This window comes from Drosophila persimilis, unplaced genomic scaffold, assembly GCF_003286085.1.
Source record: "Drosophila persimilis strain 14011-0111.01,24,50 unplaced genomic scaffold, DperRS2 tig00000000-arrow-pilon, whole genome shotgun sequence".
NCBI classification, from domain to species: Eukaryota; Metazoa; Arthropoda; class Insecta; order Diptera; family Drosophilidae; genus Drosophila; species Drosophila persimilis.
In genome coordinates, this window is record NW_020825288.1 from 2,941,341 (window position 1) to 2,961,586 (window position 20,246).

At 43.0% G+C, this 20,246-nt stretch overlaps 2 protein-coding genes across 2 annotated transcripts; one reads left to right on the forward strand and one right to left on the reverse strand.

Annotated features, from left to right (window-relative positions):
- Positions 1 to 72: 72 nt before the first annotated feature.
- Positions 73 to 6,852, reverse strand: LOC6595222 (ATP-binding cassette sub-family A member 3). The gene is made up of 8 exons (XM_026993294.1): positions 6,589 to 6,852; positions 6,022 to 6,520; positions 3,286 to 5,971; positions 2,975 to 3,214; positions 1,360 to 1,654; positions 667 to 1,302; positions 536 to 601; positions 73 to 484 (listed from the first exon to the last, which is right to left on the reverse strand). The coding sequence occupies exons 1-8, from the start codon at positions 6,807 to 6,809 to the stop codon at positions 274 to 276; spliced, it is 4,854 nt and encodes a 1,617-aa protein (XP_026849095.1). The 5' UTR covers positions 6,810 to 6,852; the 3' UTR covers positions 73 to 273.
- A 12,470-nt stretch (positions 6,853 to 19,322) lies between these two features.
- Positions 19,323 to 19,942, forward strand: LOC6595220 (kunitz-type serine protease inhibitor 2). The gene is made up of 2 exons (XM_002020157.2): positions 19,323 to 19,436; positions 19,496 to 19,942. The coding sequence occupies exons 1-2, from the start codon at positions 19,373 to 19,375 to the stop codon at positions 19,687 to 19,689; spliced, it is 258 nt and encodes an 85-aa protein (XP_002020193.2). The 5' UTR covers positions 19,323 to 19,372; the 3' UTR covers positions 19,690 to 19,942.
- Positions 19,943 to 20,246: the final 304 nt, after the last annotated feature.

The window sequence follows — 20,246 nt, forward strand, 5'->3', positions numbered from 1 at the left end:
GTATTTAGCCACTTCAGAAAATATCTAACAACATTTGTATAGTAAACAGAATTAATTTTTTTTTTCGCCAGTTGTTACCTAAGGTCTCTAGCTTACAATAGATATCGTATACTATCAATTTGGTCATAAGGTTTGAGTCAAAAAACAAAACGAATCACTTCGCCTATCATTAGAGGGATACATATTTGATGTAAATTGATCGAGTAGTCGTCACTATACATTGTTACAGTTGGGATAGTCTGATTTCGGAGAGTCCATAATGGTGGCACTACTCTACGGTTGCCTGCTTTGATTCTTCTTCTTCGACTTCTTCTTCGACTTCTTCTTGGTAATGTCCAGAAATACATCTTCCAGAGACGGCTGCGCCAGAGAATAGTCCGCCACCTTCCAGCTGCTCTGATTCTTCTCAATGTATAAAAATACTCTCGACCATCGCAGTTTGTCAGTGGGTATGTGGTAAGTGAGCCTGCCACCGAACTCCTCCCTGAAAGAGCCACCATTAGGGGTATGTTTGGCTGGTCCGAATACAACTTACTCTAGCCATGAATTGGGATAGTCCGAATTCATTTGATTCTTTATCTTCTGTAGAGTGTGGGCCATGCTGTGTGGGTGGATTTGAGGGTTCAATTTATACGGCCGTTGGAGACTCTTTAAATTCCTACTCACCTTTCCGGACTCGTCTCCACAACTAACTTGAGCACCAGAACCTGGGCTAACTTATTCTTGATGCGCTGCTGTGACCCCAGGCAATTAATTTTCCCATCCACCATAATAGCCAATTGAGTGCAGAGGGCCTCCACCTCCTCCATGCTATGGGAGCTAAGCAACACTGCCTTCCCGCTGTCACGCAGTGAGGAGAGGACATTCCACACATGCCGCCGGGACGCTGGATCGACTCCAGAGCTGGGCTCGTCCAGACAAATGAGCGATGAGCCCTCACCGGCCACCGCTGCGTTTAACTTTCGCTTCGTGCCGCCACTGTAGTCCTTGACCTTGTTGTCCAGGTGCTTGAAAAAGCCATAGTCGGAGGCCAGCTTTTCAGATGCTTCTGTGACGAGATTCCGGGGTGTGCCGCGCAGCAAAAGGAATATCCTGAGTGTTTGACGGCCAGTGCAGAAGTCGAAGAGCGTGTCGTGCTGGGGGCAGTAGCCGATCTGTTTCCTCGCAGCTGTGGGACTCCATTTGAGGCTGTAGCCTCTGACATGAATACTCCCCATCGTCGAGGATATCTCGCCTACAATCATCTTAAAGGTAGTCGTTTTACCGGCCCCGTTGGCACCCAGCAGACCAAAGCACTCGCCCCTGCAGTGAATTTGAGGTTTAGTTATTACTATGGCTGCTGTTTAGTCCACTACTCACGGTTTGACAGTGAAGGATATTCCCCTCACGGCAGACACGCAACAGAATCTTTTCGAGACACGTTTCAGGACCAGAGCATGTTTCTTGCGATCCTCGGTCGACATTTTACTTATCCTTTCGGCCGCAGCAACCACATCTTCATCGTCGCTTGCAGGCTTTTTTTTTAAACACAAGCAAAACAAAATATATTTCAGACCATACCACACTGTGGTAATGTAATTGGCGAAAAACAGCATCAGCAAGTAGATAATACCAGAAATAAGCAGATACTTCACCTCCACCCAATCCAGGATATCTGTGAGAAGAAATTGAACATAAGGCCGTTTTCGACAAAAAGTCCAACGAGCACATTCAAATTAAAGTTTATAAAATCACTATTCCAAAAACATTTGTCTCGATACTATTTTCTAAAAATATTGAATCTCTAATTTAACCAATTGGCATATAATTTTATTAACTTTGTCCTCAAAACCTATGCAAATAAGCAAATCTTCACTTTTCCGGTATTTTTGGTTATTATTTCGGTATTTTTGGTATTATTTCGGTATTTTTACAGTCCTGTTTTCCTTGACTTTTTGACTCCTATAGGAAAACTTATTCTCGCTAAAAGTTTTTCCTAGAAGTTTGCTCAATATCGGTCAATGGTATATTTTAAGCCTTTATTAAGCCTAGATATTTCTGTCCCTTGCGAAATGTCGCATGCGATATAAGGTGCGACAGAGGCTTAAACTAAATTTAAAAAGAAACTACAAATCATTTCTGCGTACAACATTTATCATTTATTCGCATCAATATATTGACTCAATTTTCGCTTAAATCTAAGTTTGAATTGATCGACGCGAAAGCCACTCATACTTCAGTCCCGCGAAAATACGTTGTTCTTTATTTCACAAATCCCGAAAATGAACCGTTCCCCAAAATCGACCTTTGCATTCATTATCAATGTTGGTAATCAAGTGCTATTTTATAGGATTTTTAAATCCCTCTAACTTTGACCTTTTTTACCACTTGCAAGGCTTACGACTGCCCACATGAGCATTTCCATTATGTCGCACGGCATATTTGTAAGAATTTAAAGAGAAAAAATAGTCAATATATTGTGAAACGGATTTTTAATTTCACAATATGCATAACTTAAAACTCTTAAATAGCCCAGTAATTGGTGCCAAGAGATGATTTTGGGGAAAATATTCGTTTTCCAGATAATTGCAAAAAAACTCAGGCATTCGCAGGGGACAAAAATATAAGTGTGTGGTCGCGGTCAACGGTACAAAAGCCGATTTCAGCGAAACCTAAGAAAATATTTTAATGTGAATAATTTGCTGTGCTTTGATGTCCCTTAATGTCCCAAAAATGATTATTGTTTTTGATTTTTTTTTAAGTCTAATGTTAAGGATATTTGCTTGGAACGAAAATTTCTGGGGTGAATAAAAGATACGTCGATATTACGAAATTATTCTGGGATTCTTTTAGATAGTTGCATATGTCAATATGTTAAACAAGTTAAGTTTCAATCAAGTTCGAAAATAAGATCGGTAACAGATCTCTCCATATGTAACTGGAAATGTGCTATGTGATATGTGAGTGTGCTCAAAGTGTGTGTCTTGATACTTACCGAAGCAATTGCAATAGTAATGTAAAGGTGTTAAGCCGGGAGTACAATTCAACCTGAGCCTTTCTAAGTTTTCAACTGGGATGGAATCAGCATGGCACTGCTCAAACCTTATAAAGCCGTTTACGACCGCAAATGTGCCAGTAAACACAGGGTAAAGGTAAAATACGTATATCATCCACCGAAACATCGTTTCGTATACTTTGTGATACAGCAATACCATGAAGATGGCAAACAACCCACCTACGCAAAGGAGAAACGTATTTGGGGCTTAATTTAAAATGCATCTGAAGACTGAAGTTTTAAAATCCTACCGATCAGAATGTTGATGATGGTAACTATGGCCACAGCAGTGCCAGCATTTCTGAAAAGGCATGCTATTATATAGGTAAAGGGTAGAGCCGCCACTCCTATGATCATCAAAATCAATAGCATCTCCCAGGGATGGCACGACTCGTGCACCGCCACTAGCAGTGCCAGCGAAAACACAAAGTAGAGAACCAAGTCCGGGATGTAGTGGGTCAGCCAGTAGGTCACCATGTTCACGCCGGACATCTGTTGCTGCATCCGTATCTGCGTTACCTTCTCCTGCACCACCAAGATGGCGAATATCGCCAGGACAATGGACAGATATATTGAAACAGAAATGGTCAGTGGTATAGTCGAATTTGTATCACTCTCTCTATATTCCACCCTTTGGTAGGGGGCATTGGTAACCTCTATACTCGCCTCGTGACCCACCACTGCTTTGGCCATGGCGTTGAACGCGAGGTTGAGCGAAAGTGGAGCACTATGCAGGAAGGGATCATTTCTACTCCAGACGATCATCTCTTGGTCGACGGTGACTGCCGCTATAAGGCTGCGCTTTATTTCGTATATCCTTTCGGGCGTTTCTTGCCCCGGGCCGATATAGTCGCCTACATTCTGGCTTATTCTTTCGACGGTGCAGTGTTGCTGGGCTAACTCTTGGTAGGCATTGGATATATCCCGCATAGGGCGAGCGTCCGATTTCGGTTGCAATAATATTAAGACGTCATCGCTTTTGTAATCAGCCAGTGTTAGCGGTAGCCTCTTCATATTGGAGCTCGATTGCCTTCGAATAATAGATAGAAGGTAGATGACTAGAGGCAGCAGCAGGATAACCAGAAGCATCCATTTCTTATCATAAATGTATAGGATCTTCTTCAAAAGCATGGCCTCCCACTGGCCCAGGCAGCGCAGGCAACAATTGTCACGACGTCTCTGTGCCTGTCTCTGCCTCTGCTCATCCAATCCGCCTCCGCTGGTGCGACTCCCACCGCCACTCCCAAGATCTTCCGCACCGTGCGACATAAATATTTCTGCAAGACTGGCGGAGCTAAGACCGAATCCCACAACATCCAGCTGCTCCTTCTGTTGCTCCAAGTCGTTGAAGAGTGACCCAAAGGATCTCAAAAAGCGGTGAGGCAACCGATAGGACACGTCGGATCCAATGTTACTCTGTGGACGCGTGTGGGGGACGTGCTCGGCTATCAGCTGGGTCAATCTGGGCACATCGCAGCGTGGGCCCTTCTCGCAGGTGAGCAGATAGCTCGTTTCGTACCGTTTCTTGAGGGACGCCAATGTGCCCAGGCACCGGAGCCGGCCATCGCTTATGATGGCAATGCGGTCAGCCAATACTTCGCCCTCGTCCATTTGATGGGTGGTGAGCAGAATCGTGCGCCCCTGCTTCTCGTCCAGCATCAGCTTCCATAGTTCGAGCCGCGAGCTGGGATCCAGACCCGAACTGGGCTCGTCGCAGAACACAACCTTGACATTGCCGCACAGGGCGCAGGCCAACGCAAGCCGACGCTGGGTACCGCCAGACAGACTCCGGGCCGAGCTGTTGGCCTTTTCCTGTAGGCTAAGCTTCTGCAAGTACTTGTCCACCTCCTGCTTGACCGCTGCTCCCTTTAGACCTCTGAGCCGGCTGTAGAATCGCAGGTGGCTGGCTGCACTTAAGCCACCAAAAAATATGCTCTTCTGCGGACAAATACTCAAGGACCGACGGGCCAGGAGCCGTTGAGTTTGTATGTCGTAGCCATTGATAATCGCTGTGCCGGAGCTGGGTTGAATAGTCCCCGTCAACATTTGTATGGTAGTCGTCTTGCCAGCGCCATTGTGTCCCAGGAGCACCATGATCTCGTTCTCAAACAAATCGAATGTGAGGCGAGTGACCACCTGTCGTTTGCCAAAGCTTTTACTGAGACTTTTGATTTGAACACCAGATATTTGGCCCTTGGCGTTGGCATTCACGAGCTTGGAGTTCCCTCGTTGGACAGGATACCAGACCGGGAGGGATAAAACTCGTCGCATGTACTTGGACGGACACCAAAACCGTTTGGTGCACGGGAAAGACCACGGCTGTGGCGTGCCAAACTCGCCCGGCCTCACCTGCTCTATGTATAGACAGATGAGGACCGAGATCAAGCTAACCAGCAGCATGATTAACAGTATCGCACCCACGCTTATGCTGTCATTGAGCCATGACGTCTTGAACAGATTGCTCCACTGCAAACCCAGACCTGCTTCCTCCCATATGACAATTCGATCCAAGCCCATCCCCATGGCCGAGCAAACAAAAATGCTGCACAGGATGCTCGCCAGTGTCCCCGTGGTGTCTTTGTCCGCGATTATTGTGGGCACACAGCTGGCTATAAGCAGAAGGGGGGCAATGATGCCAGCCCAAATGCTGCGAGAGCAGAAGGAGCTGACGAGGAAGCCAAAGCATATGAAAGAGTGGCTGCACACAAGCATATAAAAGAGAAAGACGGACCAGCCGGTGTGAGGGAGAAGGGGCATGTCTTGAAAGGGCCAAAGTCTTCTGATGCCGATTAGCGTCCAAATACTCGCAACGAACAGCGATATTATGATTGTAATTATCATGGATTTGACATACCAGGCCAGCCATTGCAGAGAGTTGCTTACGTCGAAGATGGTTAACATTTCCTTCAGCTGAAGCTCTTTTTCCTCGACAATGTCCTGCCAAATGAAACGCTTAAAGAACTGCTTAAAGAATTACTTAGTCTTACCTTAACATCTAATATGAACGGGACTGCAAAGATACACAATAAAAATAAAGGAAGAAAATCGCCATAACTAAGTTCAACATTTGTATATAGTTGTTCGAGTTTCGGTCGAATCACTGCTTGGGTGGAGTTCTTTTTCTGCAGATATTGTATGCTGATTTCCCTCTGAATAAGTAGAAACCCACTTTCCTGGTAATCGTGTTTGTTGTTGTGTCGCGATATCAGGCGATTCGTCTTGAAGTATTTGGTAATGGGAAACCGCAGGGCAAATCGAAACCTATGCGGCAATTCGGATATATCGGACCATTCATCGGGAAACTCTATGCCGCACAGCCCTTCGTACAGAGTATTTGTTGTAAGCACTTTCTCCAAGGTCTTGGCATCGGCACAGCCAACAATATAGATCTTAATGTTGCCGTCATATTCAGGAAAGGATACTCCTTTAATAAGCGACTCAAGAATTTCGTTCTGCGGCGAGTATAATATGATAGCTTCACCGTATCTGTTGCAACAATTGAATACAATAGTAAATAATATTTTTGTTTAGTTATAATTAGTGGTTCGACTTACTGTATTAGTGTTTGCTTATGCTCATGCTCATCAATGCTGTGATCATTTTCAGTTTGCCATGTTAGGTAAACAAACACCAGCGGAATTACAAAAGCAAATATTATTAAAATAGCCAACTGCCATTTGCGTCCAAAGAGCATACATAGATTCTTCCACAATATCAATAGAAACTTCTTTGTGAAGGACAAGACCTCCGGCTCTTCGTTTGTCGTATTTTCCATATATTCTCTGAAAATAGTCCCAACCGGAACTACTGGACAGCTGAAACACTAAGTACTTGTCGTATTTGTCCGTTTTATTTACAAATTATTCTCCGAGCAGTCATACAAAACCGCAATCTGTTTGAAACTTGGGCAGAAATAAACAGAATTTAGAGCTACGGTAGCGGATACTAACATATGATCACATTGTTGTACATACGAGTATTCTGAGCTATGGATTGAATTCGAATGTTACCTGAATATTGTCTTCCATTACTTTGATAAGGTTCGCACGGCAATGCTTTCAGCTCAGCTCAGCTCAGCTCAGATCTATTCTATTCAGGTCTGTCTCCTCTCCACCACTCGGTGTGTGCTCCTCTGATCTTCCCACCTCTTCTTCTCTCCCCGAGACAGACCCACTACAATCGATGTCAACGATTTATGAGCACCTTTCATAACACTTCATTAGTTACATTTTTGGTAGAATTTATAGCGCAATTGCAATCGGAAAACGTTTAACGAGCTTGTTCTGGGCATTCGCTGATGGCTGGCAAGAGAGTGGGGGATCCGCATTTGGTCAGAGCAATCGGTGGCAACAAGTGCGCGACGCTATGGCGCAACATGAGTCCAGTAGTGCCGCGTTGCGTCTTCGTTTCCTCGTGTGTCTGCCTGTGGCAGCAACAGAAATACTATGCTACCAACACGAGAACCAATTAACGTCGATTTCCCCCCCACCAACCCACCAACCCCCCTTATGAAATGGCTTGAAATATTTGGCGCAGCTAATAGAGCTTAAATGGTAATGTGGTTCAAGGTTTTATACGAGTCTATCTAGAGTCAGTGGAGATCTTCTTCGAGGGGTTGTACTCGTACTTTCTATGTCTATGTACTATGTACTGTAAGTCCAGAATTATGATATGAAAAGCCTAGCTATGTAGCACACTCGTAGCTAATATATTGATGTACATGATCGTAGTGCTTTTTTCCAAGAACCATTCGGAAGATTAAGCTATCGCTATGATTAATTTGTTGTTAGAGCTATTTCTGTTTCCATTTTTTGAAGAGTTTATAAGTTTCTTTCTCAAGAAGTTTTCACTTTCAATTTACCACTGCCTTCCGCTATGTCTATCAACAATAATTTGTTGTGCAACTGCTACTACCATCCATCCATCCATCCATCCATCCATCCATCCACCCATCCAACCATCCATTTGTTCGTTCCGTTTCTATACTAAAATGCATTTCTCTTAATTGACTTAACGTGACTTGGACTTGAGAAAAACCAATTACAAAGCTACATTAATATCTGGCAACAATTTGCTGCTGCTGCTAGCTTTTGAGTAATACAATTTTTCAAGTGGCATGCAACCGAAAATTTTAATTAAGAAAATCCATGGCTTAGCTCCTGGGGGTGGCAGGTGGGTGGCGTGGGCGTGGGCGTGGGGCTGTGGCGGCGTATGCAGAAAAATAATCTTATCAAACATTTTGGCAATTAATTTGCTAGGGACAGAGAGAGAAGGAAACCAAAACAGAAAACAGAAGCTGTTCTCCTACGGGCGACTGGCTGTATGGCCCACCGCTTGAACGACTGTCCATAAAAGCATTTTAATTTCTTAATTTACCACAAACTATAAATCATGGCCTTAGGTGTTTTGGCCATATAATGTAAGCCAGCTGTAAGCAGCAGTGGCATTCGGTTTAAGGCATTCGCATTCGCACCATTTTCCATCATTTCGCATTTTCTATGGAAATGCCTGCCATCTCTCTGCCAGCCTCTCTCTCTTTGCCCCTTTCTGTGGCAGCTGGGGTGTTGTAAAAATACCAAAAATACCAGACAACCGTGTTGGTCACGTCTGCAGTGGTCTGCCGCTGCCGCAGGCAAGCCGCTTCATTAGGTGATGCTTGTACATATTAATTAAAATGTGTATCCCATGGATACATGGATACACATGTGTCCATTGGCTGCCCGTAGATGGTTCGGCCACTAAATCATCTCCAAAGACTTTGGGTCTGCTTGCACTGCTTTCGCATATGGAAATCGTTGCAACATTGCCACTGCAGCACACTGCTTGGCTATGTTTGCGTTAATTGGCAGCACTTTCTGGGGGCCATGCGCTGTTGGTGTGGTCCAATCGTCGGGCCAAGAATGATTTCAAATTTAAATCTCACACTTGCAAGGAAAATCTCATTAAATCAAGAGATTAATTTACCATTTAGTTTACGTTTAGGGGATTAGTCAGCCATTTATTTGAACTGCTTGCGCATATGGAAATAATTGAAGCACTGCGCGACTATTGCACTGCTTGCTATTTTTGCGTTAATTGGCAGCACTTGCTTGGAGTGAAAGAAAAAGAATGATCAGAATTCGAATTTAAAAACCTAAAAAAAAAATACCATTCATTTTCAAGATTTATTGAATTTTTAGTGTACTTGTTTTATGAGAATCATTTGGAATTACTATGGAGTAAGCACCACTTTCCTCATATCAAAATCATTCCAACATTACGGCCAGTTGTTCTGTTGCTTGTTGTTCCTCCTGCGGCCTGGCTGCCACCACTTTATGGCCGCACAAAAGAATTCAAATTAAATCTAACAATTAAACAAGAAATTCCATTCAGTTAAGAGATCAATTTCCAGAGCACATAAATCAAGGAAATGTCAGAAATTTGCCATGTCTTGTTGCGTTTTGTGGTCCGGGCCAGGCCGGGCCGGGTATTGGCTCTGGCTCTGGCCAAATTAATGCAATTTTGTGTAAATTACTCATTAAAAATGAAATAAATTTCCGTTGGAAGGCATAAATCACGCCGCATAGAGTGCAACGAGAGCCACAAGCCAAAAAAAAAAAGAAACAAAAATTCCACTAAGACTTCGGATTCGAACATTCGAAACAAAAGTCTCGATTACCCTAGACTCGAGTTGTAAATGAAATGAGGGATAGAGCTGGAGAGGGGTGGGGAGGGGAGGGGAGGGGACTCCAATTATACATATATATGTGTGTGTATTTTATTGCTAATGTGAGCTTGTCAGATCTGCCTCGAGTGTCCAGCACGGCTGTCCAATATGTTCGAGGCCTGTCCACATCAATTAAAAGCGCATTTGACAATGATATTTATACTACTTGGGGGTTTGTTCGGTTCGGTATGGTTTGGTCTCGTTTGTGTTCGGTATTGGCTACAGCATAGGTTATGGCTATGGCTTTGGCTTTGGCTTTGTCTTTGGGTTATTCCTGTGATTTAGTTGGGAACGGTTTTCCAAGTTCGGCAGACCAAACCAAAAACATATGTATGTTGAAGAGTCTCAAAATGATTGGCCAAAATTAGTTTGCGGTCTGCTGCTGCTGCTGTTGGTGCAACATTGTTGCAGTGGCAAACAGTAGTGGCAGCAGCAGCAGCCTGTTGGGGAGTCAGTCAGCGTCTGGCAGCAAATTATCAGCGGCCAAAAACAAATGTGCAAAATGTTTGAATTCGTAACAAACACACACATACATATACACATACACACAATGGCCATATTTGTTTGGGCCGAAAACTAATGACGTGGCTAGCTGCATGGCTGGGTCTGGGTCTGTGTTGTTTTAATTGTGAAATGCATTGCAATAAATTGCAAGATGGCAACAAAAAAAAAAAAAAAAAAAACAAAAACTAACCAGCCAGCCCCAATAGTATCCTGAAGTGCAGTGCAATTCAATTACAGCTCAATTTCAGAGCAGCAGCAGATACAACAGTAGTAGTAGCAGCAGATACAACAGATACAGATACAGATACAGATACAGAAACAGCAGCCAACTGAGAGCTATGGCCATTTAGAGAGCACGGCGACAATTTGTTTATGGAACCGCCGCGGACTTTAAATGGTTCGGTGCATAAATCACTCGGTCTCGCTCCGATCAACCCCAATTGTCAATTGCCAATACTCGTATCTCCCTGTAATTGGGTATCTCCCTGCTGGCTCCGCCTCAACGGCCCAGGCCCAGGCCCAGGCCAAGGCCTATGCCCGCAGACATCATACAACCACCCACCCATCCAATAGATCCGATCCTCTTCCTTCAGCGGCTGTCCATGGCAATTTGCATGAAACTCTGATCTATTTACAATTGGAATGGCGTGCTGCCCTCGGGACTGGATGGTGGCTGCTACATGCTGCATGCTGCATGCTGCAGAGTTGCTAACTGCTGCCACTTAATTTCTTAATTTCATATTGCGTGTGCTGTACTGTACCCTGCCCTGGCAGCCGTGTACACTGTACCGTGTCCGTCTGTACTAATGACATCATTTGCTGGCCTAGGCAGAAAACAAGTTGCAAGAAAGCTAGACAAGGGGCAAGATGTCCAGCGAATAAACACCAGAAGTTGAGATGCTCTACAATCGATATCAACGCAAAGGAAATGTTCTGCAACTCGAATAAAACCAAAAATCAAGGAATAAGTCGGATGCTCTGTTTTCTAGAATGTATTGATGTTACTCTTTCCACAAGAAAATGCTCTGCAAGGAAGGCCCAAGGAAAATATGGGCACAAGGCTCCCCACCTATCTATATATATCTTATTACCAGATCTATAACTCTTTTAGGCCTGCTGCAAACTTTGCAGCAAAGTGCATAGTGTTATCCTTGTGGCTGAGGCTCAACAAGTGGCACATTGCATGTGGCAGCCATGTGCTTGCAACACACTACTCGCACATATGTACGTCCGAAGCGTAACTCATAAATGTGGCCAAGGCAAACGCAAAACGACTTCCTGCTCCTCGAACATGTCATGACTCGCTCGGGAGCAGCAGCAGCAAACATGCAACAACACACACACACACACACACACACACACTAGTGGCACCGCAGCGTGTATCGTGCACGCAGGCGCCTCCTCTTCACCAAAAGTCAGCCTGCCTCATCTTTTGCGGCCTCTTCAGTCAATAAAATCTCTGGCTAAAAAATGTTGCCTTGCGAAAATCCAAGACCCAATCGCAACAGCACTCCATGCCGCATGCCAACATGATTTTTCCTTGCTTTTTCATTATTGTATTGCGACATTTTTGCAGCTCTGCGAAATCAAAGCATGGCAGCAACAGCAACAGCAACATGCAACATAGCAGCAGGGACAGCAGCATCATCATCAACGACATCTCTCTGTGCAACATGGAGGCGACGCTTGCAACAAATCGCTGGCGAAAAATGTGCGCGCGATAAATTTATGTTGGCAACATCAAATCGACGTAAATTACGCGACGCCTGGTTACCAGGCTGCCAGGCGGCGCTTTGGCTGTTAAATTCTTGCCACAAATCTGGGAGGGGGGGACCGAGAGCTGCAATCTGCAATCGTTGCAGGAGCAGCAGCAGCAGCAGCAGAGGCGGAGTCATAGACTGGGGCACCACGAGACAGAAATACAGAAAGATAGAGAGAGAGAGAGAGGGGAGCTGTAAAGATGTAGTGACTCTAGCAACACATTAATTCGCGCGTACTTAACACGACCGAGCGGTACGTATACATAGTCGAGATTCAAGTTGTTGCAGCTCTTTGCTGCAGGTTGTCATCCCATCTGTAATACAAACGCATGCCTCAATTGGTGGCAGGAACACTCTCAGCAGAGGAGGGCAGAGCCGGAGCTAGAGCTAGAGGCAGAGCCAGAGCCAGAGCCCGAGCGAAGAAGCTGCCGGCGCAAATTGCTGTTTGTAATTGATTTAAATACGTTGACGTTGCGTGGCAAATAACTCAAGCTTCCAGATTGCAGCAGGTTGCAAGTTGATTATATAGCCCCGGACATGGCTGCTTAATTGCTGCCACAACCCCAGAGCTTTGGGGCCAAATTGCTCTGTGGAGTATTCAGTTTGATTTGGAGTAAAGAAAGCATATTCTTGCATGAACCATTGAATAATCCGCTAACTATGTTAATAATATTATTTTTATTGGATATTTGGTATAAGGCAAAAAATCACCTGTCGAAAAACATCTCTGCTGGCATTATCATTATCTGGCTGTTCAGTTGTATTTTTATTGGCGTGAAAGTCAAACAGCCAAAAGTCTCGGGACAACAGTCAATTATCGTTTTGATTTATGCCCCAGTGCCGAAATGGGGATAGTATTCATAAGCGCTGCGCTTTTCACCATTTCTTCTCATCAATTATCATAAATACAAACAAATTTGCAATAAACTGCACAGCAGCACGCAGTGGAAAAAGGCAATTTCCCCCAGCCGGGGTTCAAAGGCAAACCCACAGGCAGCGGACAGCAACGGAACGGCAACGGCAACGGCAACGGCAACAACTTCAATTACAATCACGTCAACATCATTTTCAACGCAACGAGATATATTTCTATTAGCCGATTTAATGTCAGCATAATTAATCACATCCAATAATGTTCAACGACCAACAGAAACAGCAACAGCAGCAACATGGCCAACAGCAACATGAGGTACAGCAACAGCAGCAACATCTTCAGGGTCAACAGTTCGTGGTGCACCTTTTCCACCAGAGAGCTGAGCTGAGCTGCTTGGAGTGTGGACCCAAGAGTCCGAGTCCGAGACCGAGACCGAGACCTTCACACTTTTGTTTATTGGCCACAATGCGTAGGTTGTAGCCATGGGCATTTTATATGGCTTGAACTTGGTGGAAGATGAGCGAGAGGCTGGCTCCCAGGACAGCTGGACCGCCGGACAGCTAATGCAATTTGATTGTTGGCACCGGTGTTGGTTGGCCAAGACGAATTTGTTGGCCAGATAACGTTGGCAGATTCATAATTGCCAAAGCATGAAAAGAAATTCGTTTTGGAAATGGTACAAATAAATATAAAAACAAAAAGAAAATGATGCGAAAATCTTGTGGATAAAATTGTAGTTCATTCGAGGAAAGCTGTTGCTGCTTGAGGAAATTCTAAGAAATTATAGAAATAAATAATATAAAACTCAAAGTGTCAATCGAATGTTTTTACATTATTATAGCATCTAGGAATCTCGCATTACGTTGTGAATATTGTATTTTGTTATTTGGGGCATAAAGGAAGTCTCGTAGATACCATAACTGTTCGTAATAGTTTAATAGTCATTGAATAATTTGTCCATAATTATTTTTATGGGCAAGTCGAGCTGCGTTTGGGCGTTTCCCTATCAGATTCTGGATCAAAGTTTCGTATTTTTTTGTATTTTGTTTTCGGCTTATGATTTATTTGGCAAAAACACATTTATTGGCATTTTCAACACACTGATGACTATCAATTTGCACAAATTAAAAATTAATTGCAAATTTATAGCTTTTAATTTACTTATCGTTTGATTTATGACCCACAAATGCAGCCGAAACACATTTTTATGATTTAAAGCGCACACAGATTTTCTTTAGTTTTATTTCTGTCTTTTTTTCGGTGATCTAGTTGTCTGCACTTAAAATATTTAAGAGCCAAGCAATTTAGCGGATTTGGAGGTAATTGCAGGTTTTTTTTTCGCATTTTTATTTCGTTCGTTCATTTAGGCTGATAAAAAAGCAGTCCGACTTGAGCGGAAGCGGCATGTCAACGCGAGGTGAACATTCATTCTGAGCCAAAGATGATAAAAACTAAATTAAACATTAAAATGAACATCGAAATGCAATTTGCAAACAATTTTACTTGCATTTTCCTAACGATATTCCAATTTATTCGAATACGAGCCGGGGCAGAAATTATTCAAAAGCAATACGATAAAAGGCAAACGACTGGCGACTGGCGAGGTCTGGACAATTGTTTTTGGGCCAGGCCCAGATCACTGGACCATTGCCACCAGCACTGAGGCAGGCTGGCCGGAGTCGAGGCATAGGCATTCGAGGCAGTTGGGAAAAATGCAACAATAAATCTCATTTTATGCAGAGCGCAGAACCAGCGGCCCTTTTATAGGTAACGCTAATGTGGCCCAAAATTGAACTTGACATTTGAATGCCCAATTAACCATGACGTCGTCCAGCGGAGCCGAGCCGAGCGTCCTGGACATGTCCATGCAGGCACTGATGCCAATGCCGATGCCTTTTCAGGTCAAGTTTTTCGGGCATTCCAATGCTCCGCTTGCGTTATGCTCTGCCCCGCTTTATTGGAATAATTCGGGGACGGGACTATGGAGTGTCCAGCTTCCTGCTGCTGCTAATTAACCCACTTTCTAACACGGCTCGACCTTTTTTCGTATTCCTCTGTATCGTATCTCGTACGAGCATCTCAGACTGGCGCTTTAATCTCTGCCATTCGAATCGCAGTGGTAAAAATTTGCTTGTCATAAAAACAACATAAACTGGCCAGTGGTCAAATATGTGCGCTACCCTGTAATCAAACAGTTGGGTTGTTATGGCCAGAGTGGAACAGGAGAGATATCAGCTTAAAGAAAAAGGGGAAAGGCAGGAGTCGCCTACTGAAACACCAAGAGTCCTACCTCTGTGGAACTCATGTTTGTCAGAGTTCTAAGAAAGGATCTACAGAAAGGCTAGGGTATCTCCTGGGTTGCGCCACTTATTCAACCAGATTATTTTACTATTTCGATGCGCGTGCAATTCTCACGCATGCAAGAGCCAGGTCGTTCGGTCGGTCCCGGCTTGGCCTCGGCCTGGCATGATTATAAAATTGCGATAAATATTTATACCGCTCTTAGATTTATGGTGATTCATATCACCGGCAGGCTGGCACAGGAGAGGAGTCATCGCTGGCATCGCGCTGGCTTCGGGTAACAGGTAACGTTCATAAACATTTTTATTAGCAATAATTGCACAATTTTCCATGTGGTTCATTTGCGTGTGCGACAGGCTGGCTAGCTGGATGGCGATGGCGATGCTGATGGCTGGCCAGAGAATTCCAGCTGTCATCAATCATGAAGTGGCGAGAGATTTGCCCCCGAGATAGGCCGGTCGACTTCCACTTCCTGGCCTTGACTGCCAGCCAGCTAGCCCAAGGGTCACTCGAAATGACCATAATTGCCCAGTGTCTTAGTAAATTATGCATGTAAATGCCGCATTTAAATAAATCGCATTGGGTGCAATCAATTCAGTCAAAAGGTTCCAGTCTGATTTCTACAACAAATTGTCATTGCCCCGAGCCGAACACTGAAGCCGAACTGTATTTATTATTATTATTTATTCATAATTTCTATTATTTGTTTTTAGAAGGCCAACACTAGAACGAAGGCAGCTCTGCAAACTTCGGAGGAATTCTGCACACTTACTTAATGATTTGCCATAATTGTATGGGCAATTTGGCTTTCAAAAATTGCGACCATTCAAATTATCGGAAAGAATTGGTTATCTTCTATCACAAACGTAAGACTAATATAATATAGTGGAATTAATGATAAGTTTTAAAACAAAACCTTCTGAAGATTTGATGATTTTATTTTCGAATTAAAGGCTATCTATTGTGTGTGAATTTCCATTTAGGTAAAAACTCGAGTGAAAAGGGCCATTAGTATTAAAGACATTTTTCTTAATCTCATTTATATTGAAAATAAATAAAACTGAAACACAAATGTGCAATTCGCTTTGCTTTGCAAGTCACTCCAGTCGAGTGGTAGCCGAAATAAAAATAAATAAAATATATTTCCATATGTAATTGGGCTGCCAGGCGCACAAGCCAAGCCGATGCCTGTCCCCGAGATCTCGCGTCACCTAACCTGAGCGACTGCTAAGTGTTTTGTCTTGTAATTTACAAATGCAAAATAGCCAAATGTGACAAAATGCATTCGGCTGACAATTTATCGTGTTGCGTGGCAGTACAGTGCTTCCTTGGGGGGGAAAATGGAACATGGAACGGGCTCGGGCTCGGGCTATCCAGATCTCCTGCTACATCGGCATCGGCATCGGAATCGGTGGAGGCATACACAAAAACTAGTTTACTTACGCATTTTGCGTGCGCCTAGCGCCTAGCATTGATATCCAATGTGCATTTATATTTATGGGCCTAGCCGGGCCTGGCCTTGATCTAGAATTTCAAATCATTTTTCCCGATGTTTTCGTTTTCAACGCGGCGTATGTGTGATGTGTGCGATCTCAACAGATCTCCGATTCGATTCGGTAAGTGAGTTAGGATGAATGTACATATGTATGTTGAGGGTGAGGTGAGGTAAGGTGATGTTTTGGTGCTCGGTTTGCGTAATCATGTATCGGGGTGCTAAGTACCGGTTTAAGTGCCGTAGACCAGAGACCAGGTTGGCCAGTTTATATATATTTTTTATGCATCTGTCTAACATGAACTGAAGCGCCGTGGAAACGCGTGCGATTATTTTTTGTATTTCGCTTTCTGCACTTGTAATTTATTGGGAAATTTAATTGAATTCGCTTGCTGTTTCACTGCTGCCAAGCAACCAACCGGTCACATAATTTTTGGCCGCTACTGATTACACGTTGAGTTGAGCAATTGGCCAAGCACTTTTTCCATACAAAGGTGATTACCTTTAAGTTTTCGCACACTTTTGCCACTTATCTAAGAAGCCAGATGGGACGGAGCAGAACTTTCTTGATAAATCAGTTCACTTTCTTTCTATTTTTAGGAAACTATAAATGCCGGAGAGCTGCACCAGAGTCGGTCAGTGGCTTTCAGTGGACTCCAACGGGAGATCTCAGCATGTTCCGGCTGCGCCTTGGGCTTGTTTTTTTAGCCGGTTGGCTTGTACTTGTCTTTGCAAAGCCCATAGAGGAGGAGCCACTTTCATCGGATCAGAAGTTTGAATTGGAGATGATAAATGATCGAAAAGGTTAGTTGTAGCCTGAGTTTTTCACAAAATGTATTTCTACGTACCAGTTTTCGGTCCATCCAGTGAAATGCCTCCAAAAGCCAGCGTATGGAAACTGTCACGGAAGACGCTCACTGTGGTACTTTAATCCCATCACAGATAACTGTCTGCGGTTCAATTATTCGAACTGTGGCGGAACCGAAAATCGTTTCTACACCTTTTCGGAATGCATGCAAAGTTGTAGTGAATACAACTTGAGTAGTTTCGTCTTGGAAGATCCAGATGATGAATTCGAACAATCTGTAGGGAGTTTCTAAAAGACTCTTCCAAGGTGTTATATAACTGATAAGTAATATTAAGTAATATACGTAATGCTTCAGTCCAATATTTGAACTAGAAGTTCTTCAAGCTATAACATTTTTGTGATTTACATTCAAAAAAAAAACCCCACAACTCCTACGAGTAGAAAAATTAGTTAATTATTTATTCAGTTGACGCATTACCGACATACATACAGACATGACAAAAGAAAACTGTTGGAATCAGGATCAGTAAACGTTCTGCTTTTAGGGGGAACCTAATATAGTTATTATATTTCTAATATTATTATATTATATTATTATTATTGTAATATAGTGTTTTGAATTCTTGACAATAGATGTAATAGCCAGAAAGACGAGTTTTGAGACCCAAAACGAATCTTATACCTAATCGAAATATTCTCCGATTTGAAGAACGCCTAAATATGTATGTAAATAAATATGTATATGTCTAAGCCAAACAAAATAAAATTAGACGGAGTTTTGACTTAAACTATTCAAGGAATAACTTTCCCCACGGAGGTTCTCAATGGGAGTCAGGTCCGGACTTAATGCTGACCAGCTCGATAAAGTGATTTCTATACCCGATACCCAAAAAGAGGATATGGGGGTGTATTAGATATGTGGCGAAAATGGATGTGTGTAAGCCCAGAAGGAAGCGTTTCCGACCCCATAAAGTGTATATATTTATATTCTTGATCAGCATCAATATCCGAGTCGATAGAGCATTGCCTGTCTGTGCGCCGTCCGTTTGGTTTAACGCCTAGTTCTCAGAGACCTTAAGAGCTAGAGCAACGAAATTTTGTTTGCAGACTCCTGGGATATCACACTGAATCAAGATTGTTTCAAAATTTTGCCACGCTCCTTTCCGCCCCACAAAAGCGAAAATCTGTGGCATCCACAACATTCAAGATACGAGAAAACTAGAGAATGGCTATATCTTTTACCGAATCTGGGTCAGTTCGGATTATTACAGCAAACCTCTCTATCTCTCTCTCCCACACACTTCGTACTATTCATGATTTCGACTTGCATTCGAAAGTACACTGTGAACGAAATGGTGAAGTGACACCAGTTTACCTCTGTGCAGAAATCAGTTGGAAACCAAATTACTAATAATCTGTTTAAATCAGTTTAGAAAACACAATAATTAAAACAAATTGACATAAAAAGGAAGGAAATGCAAAACGAGGTCCTTTTGAAAATATATATGCTTTTTATGGAAATGGCTGACATAAACTGTAGGGCTGTGGGTACATGGGTCAGTCTGACTGGCAAATTGCTGGCATGATACATATGTATGTATGTACATATATGTTCCCTGGTGCCACGTTTAGCCACTGCTTAATCACTTTAACACATCGAACTTTTGGCGAAAACTTTGGCTGTTTGCCACTATTTTAACTAGTCATGTAAATGAGAATTTTCATGACAAATTAGTGGAGACGGCTTTTACTTTCCATTAAAGGAACTATAAATACCATAGGCCTAGTCTGGAGTCGGTCAGTAGCTTTCAGTGGATTCCAACGAGACATCTCAACATGTTCTGGCTGCGCCTTGCTCTTATTTTTCTAGCCGTTTGGCTTGTTTCTGGAGACATGCAATTTGAAGAATTGGATCAGCAGGAACAGTTGGAGAGAAATATGATGCAAGAGCGGAAAGGTTTGTTATCCATAGATTTGGCAAAAAAAAGATAATCATACATGTTTTCATCCACTCAGAGGTCTGCCTCATAGCCAAAACATCCTACGGCGATTGCAATGGAAAGCGCAAAATGTGGTATTACAATGTCCGTCGAAATAAATGCCACACGTTCATCTATTCGAACTGTGGCGGAAACCGAAATCGTTTTTACACCCATGAGGAGTGCATGGAATTTTGCGGCGGCTACAACTTGCAAGAATACCAAACCTAAAAAAAAAAAATGATTTTCCTCTTCCATGAGTATTGTATAGTTATTTCTATTAATATTAATAATAAGAGGTTTGTTGAAACACACAGGTTGTGCTTCCTCGCTAAGAATCTTTAAGCTACAACTCTTTCTAAGTGACATTTTCAATAAAAATAATGTCTTATTAAAATGTATAAACATAATAATAGTGTGGCTGAGGGATAGCTATCGAGAGGAAGACGAAGAAGGATTAGATATAAAGAAATAAAGAAAATAAAAGCACAAAATAATAACAAATAAATATGTTACAAATTTTTAATTGATAATATTTAGCTGTTTTGTAAAGGGTAGATACACAATACGCCGCTGATTCTTTGTTTTGCGTCGTTAGTCTTCGTGGAGAAGATCATTGCTCCCGCACCCACACTTGGCCCAACTTCAAGCTTTCGTTCTGCAAATATTGCCGCACACGATTCTCTCCCGCCGCCGTCGTTATTACTCGTACATTATTCGTCTGATTTTCGTCGTTGAAGCACGGTTGCTCGTCATTGTTTAGGGGGTACGGAAGTATTCTCTGTTTA